The following is a 27916-nucleotide window of genomic DNA, read 5'->3' as shown; positions in this document are numbered from 1 at the left end:
ACGATTTAACGACAGTTGTGAAAACTTTTTGAATTTACAAGGATTTGTATGGAAAACCATGTCAGTATGACTGGGTGGCACACGTTTTTTTTTCTTATACGAATGCTTCTAACTTTCGGCTGCCATTGTCACTACTTCTGATATGGCTGAAAATTGTCAGGTTACATAATTTTAATGTGCTCTTTCAGCCTGGGCTAACAAATTTTTTCGAAAGTGAACTGTTTTCGTGTGTACAAAAGTTGATCACATGATCAACTCAGGCAAAGAGCAGATTGTAAGCTTTGAAACTCTTTATGGTGGCCAATTAACATTATCAACTCAGTTGATTAAACCAACTTTACCTCGAGACACAACATTTCAGATTTTTGATGCTGTAGTACCACCAAATAAGATATTGATCTGATCTGATCTGATCTGTAGATTTGTCCAGAAAAACAGGCATTGCCAACAGGAAGATTAATGGGACATTTCATTTCATTTCAACTTGGCAATATAATTCTTGACCATAGGGATGAGAATTAAGAAACTTGAGACTAGAAGTATAAAACAATGCTCAGACTTTTCTGTTAAAATTTTTAATAGTACTGAGTATGTGGTAGTAGGAATACAATAAGTTACACGTGTTTGGCAAAATGTATGTCCAAGTAACTGTACTCTCCTAAAATATAGAGAGCATCTAAGATATATGAAGACATTGATAATTATATAATGTTCACTATAATTATCACTTTTTTTTAGAGATGTTGAAATCACACCCAAAACTTGGGGCTAGTTTAAAAAAGTCCAAGGAAACCAACCTCAACACATCTCTCGACAGAAACTGACAATTCCACAAAATAAATATGAGAATGTTCCCTGACAGAAAATTTTAGTTCTTGTTCCATGTTATTCAAAGGCAGATTATGTCCTTTGGTTACTGGTAACACTGACCTAGCCTGTAGATCAGTTAGTAGAGGCACAAAACAGGTCTCAGTACACAAACTCTGGAGCAGCCTTCACTGTCCAGTAAATCTACAACAGATTTGATTCTTTTTAAGTGTAAAAATATACAAGTATCATATAGTTATTTCAATCCATAAAATATTTACATCAGGAACTGTAGTATACATTAAGAATTAAGTCAATGAATGCTGTATAGGTTTCTTTTTATATAAAACTCCTGAACTGTTCAATGCGTTATCACTGAAAGGTTTGTCTTCATTAAGTTACACTTAATATTAAATCTATCAATATAATACACTTTTTCAACATGATAACTGAAAACCATAATATACAATCTTCACACGCTCAAACACCTCTTAACAATACTGTGGCAAGGGTGATTGCTCCTTTTTTTTTTTATACATATAAAATTTGATTAAGAAAGCTTCAAAATACCAGCACTACATCGGACTTGTTAAAAAAAAAAGAGAAACTAGAGAACTTTAACATGCAAAACAAGTATATGGAAAAAACCTCTTGTGTAAACAATGGCAACAAGTTAGAAATACACTTTAAAGAGGAATCTTAAAAATATTCAAGCTTAGAAAATCAAACCAGAGCCATCATTTACATTTTTGTCTCAACACCAAGTCAAATGCTGCATCACAAGAATACCCTTCTCTCCTAAATATTGACCAATATTTTTCATACTTTTGTCAGGACTGGTCCAAAACATTTGAACTAACAAAAATATCAAACCATCCCTTTATCCTTTCACTCCCAAGAATAACTAAAATAAAATACCTTCTTACACTGTATCTACATTTGCAAGCAGGCAGGTGATGAAAAGTAAGAAAAAAATAAAATAGGAGATTGTATACCTAAAACCAAACTCTCAGATTACAATTTATAAGAAATGTGTGAAAGACATTGCAAAGAATCAAAATCAAGACTGAGTGAGGTAGAGGGTTCAATTGAGACAAAATAATGTTTAAAGATCTTTAGCATCAGATGCCTCGATAAACTGGACCTTACAGACTTCACTACCATACAACACAACTGAGAACACACACTGATCTCTGGAAAAGAAACGCCAGCCATGTAGACAAGCCATTGTCATACAGTGGAGAAAAATAAAAAAAAATAAAATAAAATAAACACATCCAAGCAAAATTTTTCCACAAGTTCTTCTCTATTGAAACACAAAACACCCACCCCCACCTGCTTCCTCAAACCAAACAAGTTGCTCAAAATATCAACTTTTTGTAAAACAGGTACGTCAGAACAATTCAAGCAAATATGTTAATAATTAAATATGTTTATGCACAGGAGTCAGAGTAGAAACCTTAGAAGAACCCTGTAGTCATTTTTAACGCTTATAAGGCAATAAATTAGTGATTTTAGTTAATATTTCTTTCTTTTTTTTTTTTTTTTTTTAGATTAGTCAAGTTTAATGGCTGAACAGTTTGTTGCTTGCTCAAGTCCCTTGCAGTTCTTATCACTGTGAGGCCTCCACTTGTGGCAGCTGTTGGTTTCCAGATACTGGAGAGGTGACAGCCATCTTGGGAAGGGAGGGTAGGGTAGGTAAAGAAAAGGCAGTAAATGCTGATCCTTTTGAGATGGTTAGAACTTTCACCTTTGACTTATCTGGGCCATAAATCTGGGGTGATGCACTCCTAAAAGAAAAGAAAATGTTGTTGTTTCAAAGCTTGTTGGGATATTTTTATGAGTAAGTTTCAAATTGAACAAGCTTCTTTCTGTTAAGCCTAGCTTCCGTTCATGTCTTCTAGAACACTCTTCAGTTAAGGGCTGCAAAACCAAAAGCAATAACAACAGCCGATTGTAGCCACAAAAATACCATGCCGAATTGATGAAAACTTGAGATAAAAACAAGTAAACTGCATGAAATTTGACAATAAAAACTTGCGACAAAACGTTGCTTGATAACTCTGTAAAATTTAAAAACGATAAAAAGCTATAGAAAGCTAAAATCGACGACGTTTCGATGTTAACATAACGTCATTATCAAGTCAAGAATATATAAAAATAAGTTCTATAAATACTAAAAATGAACAATAAGAGAAAATAATTTGCGGGTTAAACAAAAAGTTTAGCACATATGGAGTCCGTTTGCACGTTCAGATTAGGTTTGAATTTCTTAATAAAGCATTTCAAACACTAAACAATCAAATTTGCTTGGACACTTTCTGAGAATCTTAAAATGACTATCATGCAAACGATCCCTCCTACCATGCGCTTCATGGAAATGCTTGCCAATTGCCAAATTTTTGTGTTCAGCGACACGTTGAAAAAGGTCACTTCTTCTACGTAAACTGCATGAAGCGTGGGAAAATGCACGAGAACAGGTCATGATTGGTTTTAGTTTTGAATCTGATTGGTTGTGAACGTGGAGTGAATTTTCTGGACCAATCAGATGATAAAATAAAGCAAAACCATAGCAATCACCAATTACTTTCTACACTCAATTGAACACTGTTCAATCAGATGATGAACTTTTTCTTAAAAATTTCTGCTTCCTAGACCCGTGCTACTTCTGAGGGATAGTTAAGTTTGATTTCATCAAAACCATGTTGAGTTTAGCAAACACATAATTTTCTTTTAACTAACAAGTAATATACAGTAACATGCTGATTGGTTGGCTTGAGCACTTAAACACTATGAAAACATGTTGCCTCTTTCTTAATCTCCTTTTCATAAAAGGGTCACCTACTTGTCGGTGTCTTCAACATGCAATGGGACTTTCTCTGCTCCATCAGGAGGCTCCCTTGCAAACAGGTAAGAATTATTAGGCTTTGGTGAGGAGGCATATTTAGGACCCCCTGTGGGCAGCTCAGGAGAAACATTTTCTTCAGCATCAGCAGCACCTCCTGAGGAACATCTTGATGAGGGCCTTGAATCAGTTGCCCCTGCCATAATGGGGTAGGTTGGGGAAGCAGAATGGCTTCTGCTACTGCTGTTACCACTGCCACTGCTATCGTGCCCCTCTTGATTACTAAAGGGGGTCTGAGTCTGATTGTCTACTGTTCGAAAAGAAGCCCCAGACAGCACCTCAAATACAGGGGCTTTTCGTCCATCGGGAACATGTTCTGTTGTCTGATGGAAAAAAATGCCCATTTCAACAAATACCCAATAACAATTTTCAACTCAACTACAGAAGCTATTGACACATGGTAGCAATACAGCTCCTCAAAGTAACAAATTAATGCATTTACTTCAAGACCTCAACTTTCTGTAAGCAAAATCATTATAATGATCAACCAAAACAGATTCTATAGAAATGGAAAGGCAAACAAAGCTGAACAAATTTGTAATTTTGTGGTTCACTCCCCTGGATGGACATCAATTTCAAAGTTTATTATTTCCATGAAATTTAACCTCTTACTTTTTAAGGAAAACAGACCAGAGGCAATGGTAAAATACAAGCCAGATTAAACTTAACATATGTTGCACAAACACTTAGTAAACATACCCTTTCTATTGGAGCATCTTTCAACACAATTTTCTGAATTTCAGAGTTTAGGCCCTCCAAGCTTCTTTTCTGAGGTCCTTCTGATGGTCTTGGACCCAAAGGGATTGAAATAGGAATTGACTGAGGCAGCCGGCTTGCTGGAATTGCTGTATGATCACCATGAAGTGGAGACTGGCGGCCATATGTATGGCTTGATTTACTGCCTTGCTTTGTACGCTGGAGATGTTGTTTCAATTTCTATACAATATTGATAAAAAGACATGTCAAGCAAACCTTAACCTTGCAAACGTGGCTTTCATCAATTGTAATTATCTAACAGAGCCAGAGTTTTTTTTTTTTTTTTATCAAAGAGTTACAGGAAGAAAGGAAGACCTATGGGAGGTATTGGAACACATTCCCCTCTTATCTGAACACAAACTGTTGCTCCCCAGCCTCTGAGTAGAGTTCTAGAATTCCAGGAGGGGTGTGTAGAATGGAGAGTGGGGAATAGGGGAGTGGAAGGCCAGCAAGCACAGGCAGGTTGCCATAAAGTTTGGAGAGATTACCTCTTTAATCTTCTGGTCTCCACTTCCCAGGGAATTTGATCTCTTGTTTCTTGTTCCTAAATTATCCTCACTATCCCCCTCCTCCCAAACTGGTGTCTATAAAATAAAAAAAACAAATACATTGTTATTTAAGCAGTACAGCAGCTTCATTCTAGTAATGCCACAATGAGAATCTATTTCTCTCTTTAGAAGCAGATAAACAATACTAAAATTAATCATTTCTTATTGAGAATGTTCTTTAAGACAGTCATATTAGAAATCACCAGGATGTATACTGCTGCTTAAATCAACACGTTATCACATCACCAAACAACTTGAACCATTCAATTCTGCAATATTTTTCTTCATATACCTCAGAATGAATGAAACAAAGGGTTCTACACATCTCTCAACAGATTTTTGTTCCTTCCATAACAACACACCCCTTTATTAAAGTGCACCTCAACCCAAAAATTTTTTTTTACTTAACGAAATAATCTTATTTTTTTGGAGTATTTCTGTGTAAAATTTTTTTAATTTGCTTAAATCTTTATTTTTCTGTGCCCAGTCAAAATACTGAAAATCGGCCGCCATCTTGCCCCACGACCGAGTTAAAGAGGAATGGTTCTAGCAGGTAATGTGACGTCAAATCGAGAACACGAAAGTCTGCATTTCCCACATTTTCACTTGTTTGGGAAGGTTGTCGTCGATATTGTCTGAAGTATGCCGACTAGGTGTGTTGTATGAGGAATGTATGAGGCGCGATACCCTCTTGCAAATTTTGCACATTGCTACATCCTTCTACAACACACTTAGTCGGTATATTTTCAGACAATATTGACAACAACCTTCCCAAACAAGTGAAAATGTGTGAAATGCAGACTTTCGTGTCCTCGATTTGACGTCACAGTACTAGCTAGAGCCACTCCTCTTTAAACTTGGTCGTGGGGCAAGATGGTGGCCGATTTTCCATATTTTGACTGGGTACAAAAAATTGAAGATTTGAGCAAATAAAAAAAATTTTGCACAGAAATACTCCAAAAAATATGCTTATTTTATTAAGCAAAAAAAGAAAAATTGGGGGTTTAGGTGCACTTTGAGGTTTCTTATCAGCCGGCGAATAAAATTATGTCAAAGCAATTATCACTTCAAAACAAGTTTTTCTCACAAGCATTCACAGTTAAATGCAAAAGAAGTTAACAGTCTATACTTGCTGAATATAATATTGGTCTTCGACTCTCCAAACATTATCTGATCTAAAAAGCAACTCTTCCTACCTCCAAAGGAGTAAAAAAAAAAAAACCAAAACAAAAAAACTCTTTTGTAGTTTATGCATGAGCTTCTTGTAAAAATTTAATTCAATGGGCATCAAATGTATCTGTTGATTACTCATGAAAATGAGACAACTTTGCAAGACAGCCATTTTAAACACTGCTGTTATCAAGTGACATATTACAACTTTTCCATATTTCTGGGTTAATTCTCCACCTGCTGTACACTAAAAAAACTGCTAAAAAATTCCTACTTAGAACGGCACCAGCCCCTTTTACATGCAAGTCTGTGAATGAACCTCTCACTATAATTATTCCTCTTTGCTAGTAATATTTAGATGGAATAATAAACTCTGCTTTAGCTTTTCTACATTGGGACTAGAAAAATGTGTATGCTTTCATAGTTTTTTTTTTTAGACAGTTTCAATCACCCTGAAAAATTCAGAAGTCACTTTTTCTCTGCTGGATTAATAAAAACAGAATTTTGAGCAATGACAGGGGAAAGAACAACAGAAGCCTAGCCAAACAAAAGATAAAACTAAATGGTATAACTTGACCAAAGTGAATCTTACATTGGAACTTTAATATTTTTCATATTGAAAAGGAACAAAAGTGACAGGTTGTCTAAAACAGTTAAATTATAAGACTTCAGCAATTACCAACTTTAACTTTTTCACTCTTCCAAAAGGCCAAGTATAATCAAACAATTTTATGAACACCCTGACAAGTTCTTAAAATAAGTGACTAAGAGTTGATTTCATTGTCAAAGTTCACACAAAGAAAGCCTAAATATATCACGTACTGTTGCAGACAGTTGGTTAGGCTAATCCAGTACACCAAGACAGTCTTTCTATTACCAACTTACATTCTTAACTTACATTTTCTTCCCTTTTTTAAACAGTATGCAAGTTTGTTTGTGCATATTTTTAACGTTGTGCTTTGCTCTCCTGATGAATACAAATTCATAATCCCAACAGGAGAGAGAACACAGATAAAAGAGTACCCCAACCATCTTCCCATGTTGTTGATTATCCAACACACCAACTTTGGATTCAGCCTTGATACAAGTCTGCCTTACAAATGAGTTGTTGAAATTTGCCATACTTCATAAATAAACAAACAATCCTTTACAATTATCTAAAAGTAACAACAGCATAACCACAATACAACTCCAATAGATCAATATATACATGGTCTCAAATAGAAAATGGAATTCAATACACATGCTCTTAGGAATGTTGTCTGATTCCAGCAAAATTTCAACCTAAGTACCATTTTCAGCAGTGTTTAAGTGCATGTGCCCTTAACTAATAACAAACTCTGTGCCTAGTTTATCTTGAAACAGTACCATCTGTGCTTTTAGACCTACAACTTAATTCTTTTCTTTCATATCAACAACTTACGTGCACTTAAAATGTCTAACAAGAAAGAAGAAAATAAAGAACTTTGTCACAAAAATGGTTTGTTGCAGACTATTTACAAAGCACATTAGGCAACTTGAAACAAAAAAAACTTAAAATCTAGGTTTTGGTGTACATTCAGGAGTAAAGTTTGTAAAATAGTGATTTTTGCATCTTAGTGACAATTTAAGAATGAGTTTCACATTAAAAGGGGAAAATATTGATGGAGTAATGATGGTTTTAGGGATACCAGAAATTGTTTAAAGAAATCTTAATCTTCCTCCAAAATGTGACACTTACAATAAACAGCTGAAAAGTAAAGGTTACATCTGCGTACATATTGTACCTTCAAACTGAGACAGTCGAGGGTTCAATAAGAGGCACAGAAAACTTTGCTTCAGAAATGATCTTGTTGTTTATTTCCCAAGTAACATGGGATTTAAAGCTCAAGTATCTGTAAAGCCTTGTTTAACTTGTCAGTACTGTACAGTATCAGACAGGATTACTGCCAAAGTATTCAATTTGATAAGAAATTGGCGCTAAGAAAATGCAAAGGTGAAAATTATGCTTTGTTTTACCCTGATCTTATGCGATGGGAAAAGAAAACAATCTTTTCCACTGAAAGAAAGTAGATGAATCTCAATGAAATGAACCCCCTGCCAGGGCCAGAATTAGTTTTATTTAAGCTCACATGATCCTTTCAGGAGTCATACATCATTAAGAAGGACTTTTTCATCAATGTGCTTTTCAGCACAATAATTCAACCCTTCTTCTCCGAGATTTATTACTGGAAATGAGTATACTAAAACTCCATTGTGTATAGGGTGTCCTTAACCTTGAAAAAATAGTACCAAATAAAATAAAATAAAATAATCGGAAAATTGCCTCCAGGTTTAAACTTCAAAAGTTGACTTGGACTCTTGCATAGTTGTTATGTAAAGGTGACCATCTCTGAGGAATAGATTAAGCCAAGCCTAACCATGGACCTTCTCTAGTTTCTTCCTTCCAAGTCCTCGCAGCGATGTCAACCCCTTTAGCCGTAGGTTCAGACTTGGAAGGGCTACTTAAACTATTGTTGCTGAAAATATTTTCTGTTACTCACAAAGTCATTGGAACCACAGATTCAAGCTTTCCAAAATTTAGAAAGCTTACCTCAAAGACTACAAATAATGCTTTCCAAGTCTTATGGCATCATGTCTGTAACTGTCAATTTTACTTAAAAACTTAAGTAAATACAGTTGAACGAGAGACCATTTCCTTATACCAACAATGTTTCTAGCGCAACTACCTCACTCAGCACAGATAGAGATATCTAATACAGCATGGGTAAAATTCATTGCAAGCCAAGGGAGAAAGCTGCATAAAAGTTGTAAACAGGGTCTCTACTGGCACTTAAAAAAGGCGTTTTCCTTATTTGGAGCCAGTTACCAAAAACTATTCCAAGTGGTTAAATATACACTCCATCTCTTGCAGCAAAGAGCTTTTCCTCGTTTAAATAAATTCACTTTGTAATTTCAAAATAATGAAAACGGAATCAAACACTCTGGCTCTAATCAACAGGATCAAAATAACTTTTTAAGAAGTGATTCTTTGACCCCTAATCAAACTCAAAGTCCTTTCCTCCATGCAAAAATATTCTACCACAATATTTTTGTTCCTTTGCTATCTCAAGGTTTTATTTGCAACATTTCTGCAATATCTTTTGTGAAGTAGACTCTATCACACGGGTTAAGGCAAACTTAACTCACAGCTAAGATCATCAAATTTCAAAGTTGCTTGGGAATCAATGTCGTTGTCATGGCTGTGGTTTAGTAAGTGTATCGGCAAAGTAAATTTGCTCAGCTTACCCCTTTTCGAGCGAACATATAACGACCTTTCCAGTTCTAAATTCGCGTAATAAGCCTGCAACTTGGCAAATTTTTAAGAAATGTATTATTAAGTGAGCGGTACCTAACTTACCTGAGTTGATTTGTGGCATACACTCGGACCGTAATTTCCAACGTCTTTCGGCCACTGTCCACTCATGTAAGGTGAAATGGCGTCTAAAGAGGACGTTCTTCTTATGGAGCTCGAACTAGTTTTTGACAGTTTACTTCTCTCACCTGCACAGAAATTAAATTCAGTGTCAGTAAGCTTAGCCCACACTGTTTTGAAGCAACGGAAATGGCTTTCAGTCAAAGTCAATACACTGAACGGAGAGAGGATGACCGATAGATCTAGAAGAAAAGCGAAATTCACCGGCTTATCACATCGATGTTAAACGAGAAGAATGAAAAGATATATCACAGCTGGCACAGTAAAACTTTTTCAGTCATAACAAGTCGATATCCTAAGTTTCAGAACCCATTTTAAAGTTACTTAAAAGAGCACGTCAGCTAACCTTTCGAGCTCGAAGATGGAGAAGAAGGACTACGACGATGCTCAGGAGACCCACGTGTTTCAGGAGAACTTCTTCGGTGTTTAAGGCCATTTTCATTCCCATGAACTGGCGAAGAAGATGGACTTGGTCTTCGTAGTCCATTTCCGCGAGTAGTACTCGGATTGGTGGGAGATATCAGCGAAAATGGTAAAGTAGCCCGCATAGGTTGTAGTTTGGAGCTCGATGCAGGCGAAGCATTTCGACGAGGTCTCTGGGACGGCTGTGAAGCCATTTCGTCCCGAAAAACCTAGAGAAAGGAAGTAAAAATAGTATTTATTTCAATTTTTTCGCTTCAGCTTCTCCACTAGGGTTAAAACGGCGAAAAATTACCGAAAAAGTCTTGTCCAACTTTCTGCTCCCACAGTACCCACCAATAACACCAGTTGTGGTGGAGTAAGCATTCTAATTACATCGATGCAAATTAGCTGCGCGTTCATTGGCTGATAGGCATTATTTGACAAGACGCCCGTTGGGAGAATTTCGCTTGCGACCAATGATGCATTTTTTTAAGCAACACAATGGCCGAGCCACGCTAAGCTTGTTTCCAGTTAATCGAAAACAAAATAAAATTTAGGTTTGTCCTCGAATTAGAAATAAGATTTTCCAAAACGGTTTAGCCTAAGTATTCAGGTTGCTCCGATAAGGACACCCTCTAATTAAAAATAAATAAATAGATTCAGCCTGTTGGGATGAAGAACTAGTTAAGAACAAAATGTGTGCGAAAAACACGTGTTCGTTTAAATATTGCGGTTTTGAAGCGCCGTAAGCCCATATATTTTCTATTCATCAATGAAATGCCCCCTAAACATCAACAAGCGACCTGTTTAATGATAAACCTAAACTGACTCTAGCCACAAATGCCACTCTCTAAACAAACTTACTAACCCTCTCGCCAACATTTTTCTTCAAAAAGCAGGCGCTCAATTCTTGTCAGATATCGTTTTTATTCGTGGCAAATTGACAGACAAGTTTAAAAGAAAATTTATGACTATTAAAATATGCAAAAGCTCATTAAGTTTATATGATTTCTTTAAAACAGACTCCACTTAAGCACCCTTAACCGTGTTAATTCGGTTCGTTCGTGATATGAATAAAATTTGCTTGTTTTTCAAAAAAAAATTTGTTTTCTGTTTGCTTAAAGCGAAGGAAAAGTGAAATTTACAATCTATAGTCTGTCACGCTAAATCTTACGCTAGGCTGATTTTCCCGCGGAAAACGTCAACACCAGCTGTCTATTAGTTTCCTTGATTCTGATTGGCTTGATTTAGCACGAGGTAATTGTGCGAGTATACGTTGTTTTTCATTGCGCCTTCGTTTGGGAAAAGTGAAAACTGCTTTCTCAAGTTTCAGAATTATTTGTATGCAGCAAATCCTTTTTCCATAGCACAGTTGGTGGCAAATTGCCTCTGGCTTCTAGAAACTATTAAAAAATTCGCTTCGGAGATACGATCGTTTAATTTATTTCTCATTATTGAGCTCATTCAGTGATACTCTATTTTGAGCGGTATCTGCCTATAAATCGCGCGTTAAGACCTCTCTCGATCTCCATTCTTTCAAATCGTTCTAAAATTACCCCCAGAACCGGTCAATAAAACAGTTTTATGTTCGTGGTAAAATACGAATCATGTTGTTTGCCTATCCCGCGGAGTTTATGTCATTTATAATTGATGCTCTTGATGAGAAATACAACCCAAAATTAGCGCCGTGGTTCGGAACTGACTTTTCTTTAGTGTAAAATTTCTGGGAAAAAATTTCATAATGAAAGACAGTTCCTTCCCTGTTATTCGACCGCAATATGTCATGCTTGTTGCCGTTCCTTGACTATTTCGTAACATGACGCGCATAAAAAACACATTTTCTCATTTATTGTACTTTATTGATGAAACTGGAATTTCTCCCAGTTCATTTGCGGTCTATAGTAGTTTCCTTAATGACAACAATGTCACTCGACCATTCATAACTACTGTTTCAGTCAAAGTGGAAAAAGCGTCACTCGATGTAGTCCTGGACGTCGCCTGAGTTGAAGGATATCTTCTGTGTGTATTTCGTGATCATAAATTGATTTACACAAACAGACAGTCTAGCCTTTAAAAGCTTTCCTCTCTTTCAGGTGTTTTGTATTGTTTAGAAACGTGTAATAGAAAACTGTTTAATTTGTAGATGGCTTGCGCGAAAACAGAACATTTTTCAAAACCCTTTCGTGGGTCCTTCCGTGTGTTTCTAGGCTTATTTCAAGGTTTTTAACGCTTGCTTCGCTAATTTACTTCGCAAGAGGATATTCAGTTTCCTCCGCCGGAGACAAATTATATTTTTCTCATGAATTATTCCAACTTCGTTCTCCAATCGACAGTGAAAGGTAAATAGAACCAAAACCATTTTCTCGCTTCTTATCGTGAAACTTGAGACGAAACCACCCCAGCTTGAATTTTACGCAACTTCAAGAGCAAAGTGCTTGCCACGCAACTTTGAAGAACCAGTTTGTGTACAGCTGGCTTCACAATGGCTTCTAACAGAATATTTATATTGTTACACTTTCCACTTTCGCAACGTGGTGCACGCTTTTTAAAGGATTTGCTACCGTATTAATTAAAGAGAAACTAAGTTAGCTGTTCTTCTTGTTTGTTCCTGAATGGTAAATATCTGAGTGCAGCAAATTCTCGAATAATGATATAAAGGAGTACAAATGTTAAAATATAGATCAATTTATAATGTTGATAACTGCGTATAAAGTTAAAAATGATTGCTTACGGCTTAGTGGCTTAGATTGGCCTTTTTTCCACGTTTTTAATACTCGGTACAGAACAAACCGAATTTTATAATCACTTTGGTTTGTTTATCACGTAAAGTAAGTACGTGATGTGGTAAGATTCATCCAGTGAGCGTGTCAGATAAAGGCGAGTAAAAACCCCAAAATTTACATTTAAAATTTATTATGACAAGTGAAAGCAAAATTGAACTAATACATGTTTTAAGATTGAATATTTGCATCTTTCGAGGGAAGTAATCCATGGTATCTGACACCCGCTTTTAGATGTTAAAAGGTTACTAATTTTGTAACAAGAAAGCTTCGTCCTCTCACAAAGAGATTACTTACGGGAAATGCAAGTTTACTACAAATAGAAAGGATTGAAAACGAGGGGTTTGACTATCTCGGCTGAATTGGGGCTGGGCCAGAAAAACTAATGCTATTGATTAAAGTGATATTGAACGTTGACAGGCGAACGGAATGAAAAAAAACAAGCTGTGAAAGTTTTTTTTTTTTTTTTTTTTTTTTTTTTATGCGTATGTATATTTTCTTTTCTTCCAGAAAAGACTAATAACGAAGTCGATTCCGTTATCCTTCCAAAGCAATCCGGTAAAATTGTAAATTCTACCCAAAATGAATTTGTGCTATTCTTTTCGCGTTTTTAATAAGAAACCTGATAATTTTTCCTGACAAAGGTGATCGTCATTGTTCCTTTCTACAACATGTCAAGGACTTTGCTATAGCTCGTTATCCCAGCGGCTCCTAACACTGAAATCTGAAAGCTTGTCACCGCATTTCGGATTAAGGCGATTCTGTCCGCCTTATCTGTGCACATCAATGTCAAGATTCCGAATTCTACAAAAAAAATGTGTACTTTTAAGCTTTTTAATGCTCTCAGGGGTAAAAGCCACACTTGGCAAGGGGAGGGATTTGAGAGAAAGATTCAACTGAAATAGATATACAATAAGCTGCAACGACATCGTTTATCGACCAAAGGGTAAATTATAACAATAAAACAACTTTAGGCCACGTGGGTTAAGACAATGAAAAGCTGGACCGCAGCATGAGTGGATACGGCTTAAGTATTTGCATTTTAAAAGCATGTATGCATGTATCACATTGATCACTATATCATGCCGACACGCTGAAGACCAAACAGTAGAGCGACATTGTGTCAGTCCAGGACTTCGTGCGGTAATGATCTCGAAGCACGAAAACAAAAACAAAACAAAAAAAAAGAAAGAAACCACGCTAACATGCATGCGAAACGAAACCCGATTGTTGATTGACACCCTGGAGACAATAACAAAATCGCTGTCCTTTTTACAGCGCCATGCACAAGATGTCTCTCTGGACTGAATGCCCTGAACAAGGTTTATTTAGCGTTGCACAGTAAACATGTATTGTGCGTATCAGAAATTGCGTTCAAATGTTAGTAATACGATAATTTTTTCTAGATTCCATGAGGTTGACAATGTCAAAGTTTACAAAGTTGTTGTCTTACGCCTTTCACTCAATTCCCAGAATGGCCGAAGAGAACTTTCTCCTTACCGGTAACGATATCAACACATTTTCAAGCAGAAACACGAGAAAATTATAAATTACGAGAATCAAGACCAAAATTCCTAAAAGTAGAATCATAAGAGACGCATGTCAGACAGTGTGTAGAACTGATATTTAGATATTGGGACTGCGGATATGAAGGTTTTTTTTTTTTTTTCTTTACCCAGTTATTCCTTGTCGGTACTGACATCTAATTTTCACTAAGGTGTCTCTACTCAGTCAAAGATGGGGCTCATGAGAACTTGATTAGGATGATGATCGCAAACCTCAAAACCTTTGGATTTTCAAATAAATTTTCCTTGTTAGTTCAATAAGAAATGTATAAAAGACAGTGTGGAGCCAGAATATCCATACTGATGTTAGGGTGTTCAATGAAAATCCCCTCCCGCATGCTCCTCGGGGGCCACGACGTTGCGATTGTTTGGGTCATTTTTTTTTTTTTTTTTTTTTTTTTAACGAGAAAATTACTATCGCCGTGAGGAGGAAGTGAAAATTATTTTAGCGAAGAAAGAAAGGAAAACATCAGGAGAGGAGAAATAAATTTAAAGTAAAAGATGATGGTCAAGGATAAGGAGCTCTATTTCAACGGATATGTAGGTTGTCGCGTGTGGTCACGTGTGGAAAGAGAGTGCATGCAGAGAAAGGCTAAAGAAAGAGTAATAAAAGGATGATAATTGCTTGCATGTATCAGCATATTTTCTCCTGTAAGAACCTGATTCGATGAACAGTAAATAAGAACATCTGCGCTCTGTCGAGAATAGCTATTCTCCATTCGTGACATGATTGCACGTGGCAATCCAAGGTTTTCCTGGAAGTAGATTGAGACAGGAAGGGGGAAGACTGACGGGTTTCTTTTTTTGTGTGTGTGTAAGACTGTCTGTTAGTATTAAGTCTGTAATGCTTCCGGGGCGGGGTTCTCCTTGGGAATCAGGCTAATGGGAATGTGTCCCTAGATGAAGTCGCAATTTCTCGACTAGATTGACCATAACGGGTTTTCGTAGAATGGGGTCGCACATCTTCGGGGTTTTGTGGAGTAAGAAAATTCTGTTAAGAAGGCATTTGGAAATGGGAAGATTCACGGTTAAAAAGTACTTACCGTTTTACCAAATGCAAGTATAAGAGGAGAAAGATGAGGTCTATAATTAACCATAGAATAGACCATAATGAGTCTATAATGGGGTAAAGGTTCTCTGAGACCAGGTGCCCATACTCAGAAAAAAGTTGACTCAAGTAACTCCCCCGGAAGTGCCGCTTTCTTCCACGTCGTGGAGTCGGGTTTTAAAAAGTTTTTAAAAAATGATGGCGTGGGCAGTTTTAGGCAATCTCAGCACCAAAAAATCCAATATATATCCAAAAATCATGCAAAAAGTTAGATTGAAGAGGGCTTTTACGGACATGAGAGGTAAATGGAGCCAGGTAAAAACTTTCTGTGGACAAGATTCAAAGGACTGCCTTTGAATAAACTCCAGAAACTTTGACTTGACCGCTAGAACGTTCCATGTTTCAAGTTAATTGTCATTCTATTGTTCCATTGTTTAATGTTCTTTTGTTAAGATTTTTTCTATTCTCAAACACTTAGAACTTTAAAATAACCTTTGGATAACTGTCATTCATGATCTTAAGGCACCTCTTAAAGAGACAAGTGAGTTGTTTTGGTCAACCTCGTTCCCAGGGCTTATTATAAACTTTTTTTGCGATATCAAAGAGTGCACTGAATTTTGTTCGCGGTTCCAATATTAATGAAATCGTCGGAAACTTACATCATAAAAATTTTGAGAAGTCGAAGTAGATTGCGAAATTAAAAGCGCGTACAAATACAGCGAAGTTTACTTGACCATTGAGCAGCCAGGTCTCGAACCCAGAGCTCTCGACTGGAGTCCAGAGTACTGACCGTTAGGCGGCAGCGTTTCATGCTAATAACGTTTAGGTGTTAATTCAAGAGGTATCGCCACGTGACACATGGTAACAAATATATCATAGGTGTTTTGCGCTTTTTCAGTGAGGTGAATCTACCTCAACGGTATGACAAGAGGTCACCTTTCGGCTCGGTAACGTCCCGTTGATATGATTGATGTTGCGACGAGATGCATTCATTGCTCATAGACAGAAAGTGATACCGGCGATCTGACTCACCCATTTGGTCTCAGTTCCCATTCCCCCCACCGCGCACATAGGAATGTGGTTGCGCTCTGATTATAGTTAACAAGGTCAACATCCGGGTCTCACAGCCTTTTATAGCGTATAAATTCACAAGGGCCCCAAGCTTAGATGGATGTCGTGGTAGCTGTTTTTACGTATAAAGCGTCATCGAAGAAATATTAATGAATATTGTCGGTCTGCCCACTTGCCAGAGCCATATAAACCATATACACAAAGATAAGAGCAATGAGCTGCTTGATTATCTGCGTTTTCCCGCACTTTAGATAGTGCAGGTGCATTAATCTGGGATTCTGATTAGACACGCAATTCTCTGTTCTTATTGGCTGAGATGATAACTCAATAGAAGAGCGGTTTCGGTGGTATGGTCCTTATATCTCAATATAGTTCCGAATTCCGATCGAGCAAAGTTTCAATTTTATTACTTGAATTATAATAAAAATGTCCTCTTCCTGGATAAATTGTATTTCAATTTATCTCAAAAGTTTCTTCATCCTCAGATGTCCGGAAACAATTTCGAAAATAACGCCCCTCACATATTGGTTAATCCCGTTTGATAAATGAAGCTATTTCAGATATGTACACGCTGCATTAAAAGTAACAGCTGTATTGGGAATGACGCCAAAAGAAGTCAGATGAAATTCTTTGAATAACCCCAGATTGCACGAGCGACTCGATTCCAAAAATAAAATAAAACATAAAAATGATATTTCATACACTGATGTACATATTGGTTAATCCCTTTTGACAAACGCAACTATCTTAGATATGTACACGCGGCATTAATGAATTTGAAATAACAGCTGTAATGGAAGTGACGCCAAACGGAGTCAGATGAAGTCCTTTGAACAAACCAAGATTGCATGGGCGACTCGATTCCAAAAATAAAATAAAGTTTCTTTCACTGATGTGCTGAAACAAGAACTGCCAGTTCCAATTTTTTGCCAATTTATTCATATATTCATATATTCATTTAATTTTTTTGGATTCGAAACACATCCTTGTAGGTTGCAATCATAATCGAGGACTGAAGACCGAGTTCAAGTTGAAGAGAAACATAAAAAAACAGAAGATATTATTAACACAATTTTAGCAGCAATTTTACGAAGATCTTTATTGGCTGAATTATTTCTTGTTGTGAAAGTTTTCTGTAATTGTTTTGAGTTTCAACGTTATAAAAATGATTGCCAGAGGTTTTCCATAAATAAGTTAAAAAATGAAAGGAAATTAAAATATATATTTTTTTAACCTTGTTAAATCAGGAGTTCGCTCTGATTTTTTTTAATTTTGGGTGTGTTTTAATTTTTTTAGGGAAAGAAAAATCTTCTAATTTTGACATTTCGCTTTGCTTAAGTACAAATAATGATAATGGGAGATATTTTATAATTATTATCTAAAATAATGTTTTATTTTGTGAATATGCAGTACATAAGTGTATCGTTTTATTTGGTGCAAAAAAATTTTTCTCGAGGTTTAACACAGATGTTGCGTGTTTTTGGACATTTCCTCAAACTTGTAAAACCGATTTAAATTATTCCTGACTAAAAGTAACTGCCGCTATAGATGAAAAGGTCGTAGAAAAAAAAAAAAGTAATCTTAAATGTAAGCGAAACTCTTCGGCTCAACCATAAGCTTCTTTGGCCGCGAAGATTATTATTTGACGGAGGAGATAAAACCAACATAAAAATTGAAACCACCAATTTTCTTTCATAAAGCTTGCTTGCAAGAGTGAATATACATCCTCTTTCCGTACGTGATTTGAAAACCAACCTCAGTACGATTTCCTTTTATACAATAAATAATTAGAAAAATTTTCTGCGCAAGTTCGCTTCTGAACAGCTGCGGAGATGAAAAACGCCATGACGTCACTGAGCTCGAAACGGCAATTTTTGTCAGTTAGAAACAAAATTTTTTCGCTGGAAAAAATTATCGAACGGTAAAATTTCAACACGGACTGATCACGCAGTGACTCTGCAGATAAATGATACGAGGTTTAGTTGGGTTATGGAAATCTAATCCTAAGCGACGAGGGAGGTGAACAGACAAGATCGTGCATATCAAAATGAAAGGTTAATACGTTACGAAAGAAATTAGCATACACAGCAAACTGATTGCTTAGCAAGAGAGAGAGAGAGAGTGTTATTTAACTTAGCTTTCTTTTTTTTTAAAAAAAATCTCGTAATTCCCTTCTCGTCATCTGATCGAACGACACAAATGATGTTTTTAGCGATCAATGCCTCGAATCAGAAAATTTCACCAATTCACCGAATAATTTCACTCCGAAGCGCTCGAACGCTGAGAAGATATGTTCAGAATAAATCATATGATATACAAACACTCGTGTTAAAAACGATGGATCACAAAATCTTACCTTATGGTTAGATTTCTTTCCGTAAAGCGAACAGAGTTTCGTCGCTTTTATGGGAATGTGTTAGTGTTTCGTGAGGGTGTTAGTCCAGGGTCCCCAAAGATGAACTTACAGCCGAAGGAAGCAAGCCTCGAGTAGTAGTATTAGCAGCTCCAGCGTAAGTGAAAATGATTGATAACTGAACCCATTCATAGGACACGTGACGTCACCGAGGAGAAAAAGTGACCAATCGTGGCCAGGTGTGACTTTAGTACTATAATTAAAACCTTGATTCATCGCGAAAGTTTTATGCCTTGACAAAGATGAAAAAATTCGCTGAGGAAGACCGCTCAGAATTAAATGTATGTCATTCTTTGGGGTGATTTTTCATCTAGACATTGTTGTCGTTTCGTCAAGCGGCGAAGACACAAAAGATTGCAGGTGTTTTTTTTTATCAAATCGCGCGCTGTTTTATCTAGTGCCAGGCGGGCAGACTGCATTCAAAACTTTAAAAAAATATAACTACAGCACGGCACAGAACTTTTACTTTTTGCCGTATCTAGCCTGATCCTTGTCTGTTAAAACCTAGCCTAATTAGAAGATCGAGATTGATTTTTTAATTAGGCAAGACTCTAAAATTGAACGATTATAACGAAAACTGATTAATTTCCTGGTCTGTAAATCTGTAGATCATTTCCTTCAATCCCATTGTTGTAGGGCTCCAGTTTGCTCAACAGTTATCTTGAGATTTCCTATCACAGCTTAGGGTTTGTACTTGGGTCTACTGACGTCAATGGAGACGAATGAAAGAGGAACTGCTGTCACAAAATTTGGCAATTTCCTACACACATTCAGGCATCATTTGCCATCACTCTTGCTTCTTTTTTGTTTCGCAAGGAAAAAATATGAACAAAAGAAAACAAAATTCCGTGTGAAGCAAGCCAATTTGCCTATAACTAACAACTATTCACCGAAGTGGACTTGGCAAGTGGTGGATCTACCGCTAGCCACCGATACAAAGGTGAAATAGTTTTCTTAGTATATACTAAAACAGTGAGATTATGTAGCACAAAAAAATGATTTCAACTCATTCATTCTTGCATCAATTACAACATTTTCGAACCACACCAGTCCATATTTTCTAATCACAATATTAATACTACACCAGGTCTATCAGTCAACTTTAGTTCAAAGTGCGATATCTACCTCGCTGGGCATCACAAAGATGTGCTTAATAAGGAAGTCCCTATTCATTTGTTTATGAAAGGGCAAATTTTATAATCTATCACCAGTGTAGCTACACATGTTGATTTCCAATATTCGTCTGGTTCGTGACTGAAAGGATTAATAAATATTTTAATCAAGATTCTCTGGAACAAAATATTTCTGCTGTATAGGAGAAAATGAGACTTTAAGAAAATTGGCCTATAGGAGATTTAAAAAAAAATGACCAAGGTCATTGTAAACTTCCAGAAATTTCAAAAGAGTAACGAGGGTATTTAGGTTTCGCCTTGTTGCAAGTTCGACTCCAACCACCTTTACGAGTTCGCCCCCGCCTTTACCAGCTCGCCCCCAGATCTTTCCACTTGTTTTGTCACAGCAGAGCGTATTCGGTCAAACTCATAACATATTTCGTTCACCATGAAACCTCCAGATACCATAACGACAGAGGTAAATTGTTGCATAGGTAGGTGCCATTTCGTAACTAACCGTAAATTAATGTCAACCCAGAGAAAATTTTCGTAAAACAAGATGAAAAGTTTGTGTGTTTTTAGGTAACACTTTAAAGGTATTATCATATACGTACAGTTATGAAACTAACTCTTGTTCAAACTTTTCGTTATTTACAGTACTTGATAAAATACATAAATTTTAGTCCATTAAAAGACAACGAATTATTATCATATACGTACACTTATGAAACTAACTCTTGGTTTAACTTTACGTTACTTACAGTGTGTGATAAAATAGATAAATTTCAGTTCACTGAAAGACAACGAGTCTATATTCATGAAAAGAAATCGTTCACAATGTTCTCTTTTTCGGGCGGCAACTGGTAAAATTTATCTTCTGCAGTAGCTATAACTACCCCCTCAAATCGCTTGGAATTCTAAAAAAATCAACTGGTAAACTGAGGATTTCCCTGCCCGTTTGATTTTTTTTTATTACTTGTCGTACTTAAATCAAAGGTAAACACTGGGTTCGTAAGACCTTACAAGTTCACGATTTGAAGAAGTCATAAGGTGGCTAAAATGTTTTTTCTCTGATGGTTCGATATCACTGCACTTTTTCGCTTGCACCCTTTATTAAGAACTACGAATGATTTGTTTAGTTCGAGAGCCGGGAAAGAAAGCCAACTGTGTTTGTAGCACAATAACCTACGAGAGTCGTTTCTGTTTTCTTTGTTTTGACTATCGTCTCCCGCTTTTTGCGTTTCCATCGCCGACGTTGTCCAAGAATCCCGAAAGCAGTTTGTAATTCAATTTTTTTCATGCGAGGAATCAATGCAGGCAATCCCGAGCAAGCACGATGGGCCCATCTTGCCCGCTCGGGCAGCCAATCAGAACACAGGACTCGCTTCATCTTGCCCACAGGCGCTGCGAGCAATGTAATAAAGTAAAATAATCACAACTTGTATTGAATGAGCAGGTTTTTTGTACCAATTTCAAGGAGAAAATTGAAAAAGTGTGAAAGTCACGATACGTCAACGAATAGATGATTAAAAATATCAAAATTGTTTGAAACCACATTAAAAGATTTCCTTGGTAATTTCAGAAGGCTTTGAAGAACCCTTGTCAAGACTACAAATAAGGTAAGTTGCATAATTTAACTGTTCATTTTCTAGACTAACTTTCAAGTACTGTCTGTCTCAATCTTTTAACCCTTTCACTCCAAAGAATGATGGGATAATTCTCCTGATTCATGACAAAACATCCTAATAATGGCGCTACCCTTGGTAATTTGGTGCTATTTCATTCTCGGAGCACTACTTTTTGTCTGAACGACATTGCGGTAAGATTAATCGGAAAATCCACAGATTTGTCACTTCTGAGAGAGAAGAAGATGTAAAAAAAAATTACCAGTACTCAACTCAATTGTTTAGTCATTATGGTGCAATATCTGAACAAAAAGTCACAAAACCCCTTCAAATGACCTGATGACAGCTCTCTCCAGTGAAAAGTCATAGTTATATTGATCAATATTGGGCAATGCTTTTCTCAGAACATCACCAGTCCTTTGATTAACATGTAATATTGCTTGAAGTTGTTTAGACAGCTCCATCGGAATATCAGAGACTGTAATGAAAGTTGTGTTCTTTTTTGATACCGTCAGTGAAGTTGATGTTGTAGAAGCAGTTGACCCTACAAAAAAGGTAAGTAAACAAGGCAGTTAAGAATCAGTAGTAACTGGCAAAAGATGTATAATTTGAACAGAGTATATATTAACCTATTTACTCCCAAGATCTCATTCATAATTCTACTTACTGTCTGCTCTACAATTCTTATGGTGTTGGTTTGAAGAATTTGGAATTGGATTGACCTCATTGGTAATTTTTCTTGATTCTCATCCCTTGTCTGCTAGATATTGTGCTGATACAGCAAGGAGAAATTCTGTCTTGATCACTCACGGGAGTTTAAAGGTTAAGTAAGCAATAGAGGAAAACAGACACATAGTCGATAAGTGCTATAAAAAGTCATTTTAAATTAACACTAAATTCTCTCAACTAATATATTTAACAATTATTCCACAAGCGCGCATTGGATATGAGATCATAGATAGCCAATGAGGCACGTAGCGCCAAGTTGGCTATAATAACCTCATATCCAACAAGTGCGAGTGGAATAACTGTTTTATTAAAAAAGATGCCCCCAGGATATTAGACAAATCTTCTCGACTTTATTTTGTAAGAAGAAACCGGATGTGAAGGTGAAGTCTGATCGTCCGGGTGAGTGTAGTCCTGAGAAGGACTGTTGTCGGTGGTAGTGACTGACGTTTCGACAACCTGTGTGGAAGTCATCCTCAGAGTCAAGTGAATGATTGATGTCAGTAGAATGTTCTTATTCCAGTTCGTGTGAAATGATTGGTTGGTTTTGCAGTGATGTTATTGGCTGTAAGACTCAAGTGACGCAAGTCAGTCGTGATTGGTCTGTTTCGATCTGTCGGTAAAGTTAGGTTGTTCTTTTTCTGTCGTTTGTGATGTTTATGTCGTGAATGAGTCGTTTGTATGGAGCAGGTAGTTGTTGACATCTGTTTAGGGGAGTCTGTTCTAAGTTAGTAAACCAGCTTTCCTGAGTCAGTCGTTGAAAATAGTCAGTGCTGTAGGTTAGGCATTGCGCAAAGTCCCAGTCAATGTTGTGGTTGGTAAGTCGATGGTGTTCAGCAATGCTGACAGATTTTCAAATTCAAAATATGAGAGCCAAATATACTTTTAATGAAAGCTTATACATAGTTCTATAAGAATCCAAATCTAGATTGGCAGTAGTGGCCACACCCAGGGTGTGTGACGCCATTGTTTTTGAGGGTTTTTATCAACCGCATAAGCCATTTTACATACCTAAATTGCTACATCTTAAAGAAATTTGATTGCCATGAATCAGATTTTGAGATCTTAACTACTCGCTAGGATGGACCTTTCAATGCCAAAAGAAAAAAATTCTCAAACATTTAATGCCTCAGACGTACAAAGACATAAACAGTGTTGCGGACGTGACCTTCCGGGTATGATTCAGAGCAACATTTATTTAATTTCTATGTACGTTCTCAATTGTTTCAGGTCTTATTTATGCTGCTCTTATTGTTAAGTATGATGATAATTTTGACGCCCCAGCTTGCTCAAATTTGTCAACTATTTAACAGATATCGGGTTGCGGACGTGACCGTTGCGGACATGAGACATTTGTAAAAACCCAGAAAACCTCATAAAATTTTCAAACATGAGAAGATGTGTTGATATCTAATGACAGGAAATGGTAATTATAAACATATTATGATATATGTAAAGCTATCATTTTTTTACAATTTTCTAAAAATATATAAATGCCCTTTGATGTACAAAATGACCTTGATCATCAAAGTTTTTATATTTTATTTGTTATTTATTTCCCAATTTACATATAAAATCAATAAAAGCAGCATTTTTACTTCAGTGGCATTACTCTGAACGTTATTAGTGGTGAATGAAAAACTCTTTCTTGAACATCCCCAAAATGTCACGTCCGCAACAAATTTTGGTCACGTCCACAACACAATATTTTTATTCTTTATATATATTATTTGTTATTTATTTCCCAATTTACAGATAAAAGCAATAAAACAGCATTTTTACTTCAATGGCACATTACTCTGAACATTATTAGGGGTGAATGAAAAGCTCTTTCCTGAACATCCCCAAAATGTCACGTCCTCAACAAATTTTGGTTATGTCCGCAACACAACATTTTTGTCAATAAATCCATGGTAACAAGTAATTTCTATAATATCTTTTCAGATTTATGAAGCACAATTACTATTGCATTTAGTTAGTATATGCAGTTTTTTTTATAGGTTTTCAATTCACAGGAAATTTGAAGTAACCAAAAGCAATTCAAATCAGTGGTTGTTTTAGGAGTCACATCCGCAACACACTTTGAAAAATTATTTTCTCTGGATCTCTAAGAGATAGTCAAAATGTTTTCTGGCAAAATAAAAGGTACTTCAGCAGTAATTTTATGACATGACTCATTTCAATTCAAATAGTTTGGATCTGTCTTTAGGAGACATTTAATACCCAAATTTTGCCTCTAAATGTCATGTCCACAACATGGAATTGACCTTTTGAGCAAAAAATTTAGAAAGAAGAGTGTCCCTAAAAAAAGGTTTCTTGAGTGATAAATATTAACAGGAGAAATTGCAAAGGTATGGGGAAATGGAAGTGAGAGATCTTCATGACAGTTACCTTTTGGAGAATATCGACAGCTCTGCTGGGCATTTTCAAACACTCTAACATTTCCACATTCAGGACTATAATCAGATTGCTACAAAAAAAAATTATTTCAATCAAAAAAAGTTATGTTAAGGGTATCCCCATTAATCTCATTTAATGATAACATTTGGACATCAAAGTAATGATTAGTCATCATTAGAATCTCATCTAAAATTAAGATTTCCTACAAGAATAGCAGGCAGTGAAGTAAAGAGACTACAGCAGCTAGGGATCTTGTTTGATTGAAAAATATTGTATACTACTGAGAAGGTAGCAAAGAAGGGTACTAATCCCATTTTGAGTTTGCATGTTTTTAGAAAAATTCATGCCTGGCATATTTTAAAGGGAAAACATCAGATCTCTCTTCTTGTGTACAAGGTTTCAGGGAAATTATGTGGTTTCCATGAAATGAAAGAAAAAATTCAATGGTCATGTGAATCTCAGGAGTCAAATTATGCCTCATGCTGGTTCATAAATCCATGAATCTTATTTGCTTTTTCCATAAAATTCATGCACCACATGTTAGTTATTGGCCTTAAAGTGCCTATGAAGTAAAAATTTTTTTTGCCCTGTTTGTTTCCTTATGTCTTGATGAACACAGCTAAGTGATTTTGACCGACCAAAAGAACTTTCTTGTATTATTTTTTGAACCTCAAAGTTGGATTTTGCAATCTGAAATGAGTCCATTTTGTGCGCGGTCAAATTTCATCTTACAAAGGAAGTGACATAGTTGGTGGTTCTGAAGACGACAAACAAAAGTTTAAACAAAGCGCCAGAACCACCAACTACATCATCAGAGTCAAACTCGTTGCCAGTTTCCGGAGACACCGATAACATCTAATTTAGGGACTTCGAGCCACCAAAAAGCTGATTTAAATTTATTTTCTTGAAATTTCTTTTGTCATTCCTCAATAAGGACATAATAAGCTACAAAATTATGCAAAAGAATTTTTACTTCATAGGCACTTTAATCACTCATCACATATAATTTTTTTTGCCACCACCTTTTGCTTGAAGAAACTGGTAAAGGAGGCAAAGGTTACAAAATAACTGTATACTTGAGCTTGGTTTGATAACATTTTGGTGTTGAATCATAGGAAATGGGTAGATAGCAAATCTGATTCTAAGAATAAAAACTGTTAACAATGTTTTCACTGTGGGTATGCTTGGCCTGCTGTGATTAAAGTTTCACAAAAATGGAAGATACACATTTAGCAAACCTCGATTTATAAAAATTCTTATAATAGTGAAAATAATGCAATAAGTCAAAATTTTATTTTAGAAGGCTTTGTATTTCAACAGGAAGACTTTTCACTTTCTCACATCAGATTTTACACAGAAACACAGAAATATTTGAATTATAGCATTTTTCCTCTCGTCGGAGTCTTTATTTGATCAAGAAGATCAGGGAACAAGTACCAATGCGTAATAATCCACAAGGCTCACAATATTTGATTTATCTGATAACATAGATTTAAGAGTTTATGTCCTCTCAACAAAAACTAAATTATACAAGTGACTTCGTATGACTTTCTACATTTCCCTATTTAGCATGGAGTGAAATCATCTACAAAAGCATTAGTCAATGAAGACCAGGAAACTGCGCTACGCAGACAGCGCTTTTATCAGCGCTTTTTTCGAAAAATTATTAATAGCTTTGGCCTGCAGTCCAGGGAAACACCTGGAAAGATGTGAGGCTATTTCAGGAATTGCTACTGGCGAGATAAAAAACGAATACTGAAAAATCCAGTTTAGCTTAACTTGTGTCTCAACATCTTCTATCATGGTTTTATAATAACCTAGCGGTCTGATTTAATTAGCGAGCACACGCTATTTTACACCAACAAAATAGTGAAGCATAGCCCTTTATATTGTAACTCCAGCTATTTCTCCCCTTCCTAGAAATAACTAAGAGAATTAAATCTTGTTTCATACCTTGTATCGCTTGTTTTGTTCTGGAGTATACAACACAAAGCCGTCTTCATTGTCGTATGCTTCAATGAAGCCGTTTCCACCGTCCGCGGAACAGGTTTCCTCTAATTTCTTTGATTTCGTCCCCAAAACTTTCGCGTAGAAATCAGAAAGGAAGCTCATTTCCACGTCCAGCTGCTTGCAGCATAACAGACACAACCAAAAACTGCAATGACGACAAAATAAAAAGCGGATCACTTGTTCTTAAGAATGCTAACGTGACAACGGGTACTCAATCCTCGGAGACCCAGGGGCAGTGAGTCGGCTGAAGAGCCCCTGGGGACATTGTCTTACAAGACTAGTTCCAAACGGTCGTAGTCGTTCTGGCATCTGATTGGTGCCAGAAAATCTTTGTGTTTTTCTGCCCAATCAGAGGGAAGTGTCGTTTGGAGTCCTTTCGTGTGTTTTAACACGCACATATGCATCAAACTCTGTTGCTCGCTATGTTTGTCTTGGCCGTGCGACGAAGCTTTGCGCGAGGTGAAAAGTTTCAGTCTCAACACACAATGTAAGAGAAATCGATCAGATTGTCCGCGAAATCTTACCGGAAATTATACTAAATACTTTCGCAGGTATCACAAGAGAACGTGTTTAAAAGTTTGCGAGGTTCGTATAAAACATAATGGTTGCAGGCATTGATATGTCGCTTTAAACGTTAGATGAGATGTAAGCTTAAATATTTTTAGATTTTTTGTACAATTTGTTGTGACTGAAACTTTTCCAATCCCGTGAAGCTATTTCGTCGCACGGGCCACGCAGGTATGTCAAGCAACTGGCGCTTACGCTTACGTAGCTTTCTGTGCGCGCCAAATTCTAATCGTTGCTTTGTAGTAAAGTCTTTAAAATATGGCCAAACTTGCAGAGAACGTTAAGTACGTGGACGACCTCCAGCAAGCGCTTAAAGAAAGCTTAGCTGTGTTTCCGGTTAGCTAATTAAAATCTGAACAAAAACTAATCATCGAGAACATTGTCATCCTCGAAGACCCAGGGGCTGAGTCGATTTCAAATTAGGGCATGAAGTGCCCCTGGGGACATTGTCTTACAAGACTAGTTCCAAACGGTCGCAGTCGTTCTGCCATCTGATTGGTGCCAGAAAATCTTTGTGTTTTTCTGCCCAATCAGAGTGAAGTGTACTTTAGAAACCT

At 36.5% G+C, this 27916-nt stretch overlaps 2 protein-coding genes across 3 annotated transcripts; both read right to left on the bottom strand.

Moving 5' to 3' along the window:
* Positions 1-559: 559 nt before the first annotated feature.
* LOC111326205 (protein FAM117B) lies at positions 560-19017 on the bottom strand. 2 transcript variants are annotated; one of them, XM_088740970.1, is made up of 7 exons: positions 18863-19017; positions 9987-10272; positions 9566-9708; positions 4957-5052; positions 4412-4648; positions 3653-4035; positions 560-2597 (listed from the first exon to the last, which is right to left on the bottom strand). In XM_088740970.1, exons 2-7 carry the CDS (start codon positions 10255-10257, stop codon positions 2420-2422), a joined length of 1308 nt encoding a protein of 435 aa, XP_088597096.1. In that variant the 5' UTR covers positions 10258-10272; positions 18863-19017; the 3' UTR covers positions 560-2419. The 2 variants fall into 2 exon arrangements, with proteins under 2 accessions (XP_088597096.1, XP_022785882.1); XM_022930147.2 differs by lacking the exon at positions 18863-19017 and adding an exon at positions 10356-10451.
* A 1569-nt stretch (positions 19018-20586) lies between these two features.
* Positions 20587-27042, bottom strand: LOC111326243 (uncharacterized). The gene is made up of 3 exons (XM_022930194.2): positions 26736-27042; positions 24774-24852; positions 20587-22200 (listed from the first exon to the last, which is right to left on the bottom strand). The coding sequence occupies exons 1-3, from the start codon at positions 26892-26894 to the stop codon at positions 21971-21973; spliced, it is 468 nt and encodes a 155-aa protein (XP_022785929.1). The 5' UTR covers positions 26895-27042; the 3' UTR covers positions 20587-21970.
* Between the last annotated feature and the right edge of the window lie 874 nt (positions 27043-27916).

This window comes from Stylophora pistillata, chromosome 12 (genome assembly GCF_964205215.1).
Source record: "Stylophora pistillata chromosome 12, jaStyPist1.2, whole genome shotgun sequence".
NCBI lineage: Eukaryota > Metazoa > Cnidaria > Anthozoa > Scleractinia > Pocilloporidae > Stylophora > Stylophora pistillata.
The sequence above is the reverse complement of the archived record's forward strand: the minus strand, read 5'-3'. Positions and strand labels throughout refer to the sequence as shown.

Bases quoted from the DNA above. Each gene is read 5' to 3' on its own strand.
- LOC111326205 (XM_088740970.1), bottom strand. From the start codon at position 10,257: ATGGCTTCACAGCCGTCCCAGAGACCTCGTCGAAATGCTTCGCCTGCA. The intron at 5,053-9,565 runs GTAAGTTAGGTA...TTTATTTTATAG, and splicing joins TATGCCACAAATCAACTCAG to ACACCAGTTTGGGAGGAGGG. The intron at 4,036-4,411 runs GTATGTTTACTA...TTTTTCCATCAG, and splicing joins AAGATGCTCCAATAGAAAGG to ACAACAGAACATGTTCCCGA.
- LOC111326243 (XM_022930194.2), bottom strand. From the start codon at position 26,894: ATGAGCTTCCTTTCTGATTTCTACGCGAAAGTTTTGGGGACGAAATCA. The intron at 24,853-26,735 runs GTATGAAACAAG...TTTTTTTTGTAG, and splicing joins AACAAAACAAGCGATACAAG to CAATCTGATTATAGTCCTGA. The intron at 22,201-24,773 runs GTAACTGTCATG...CCTTTTTTGTAG, and splicing joins CTGTCGATATTCTCCAAAAG to GGTCAACTGCTTCTACAACA.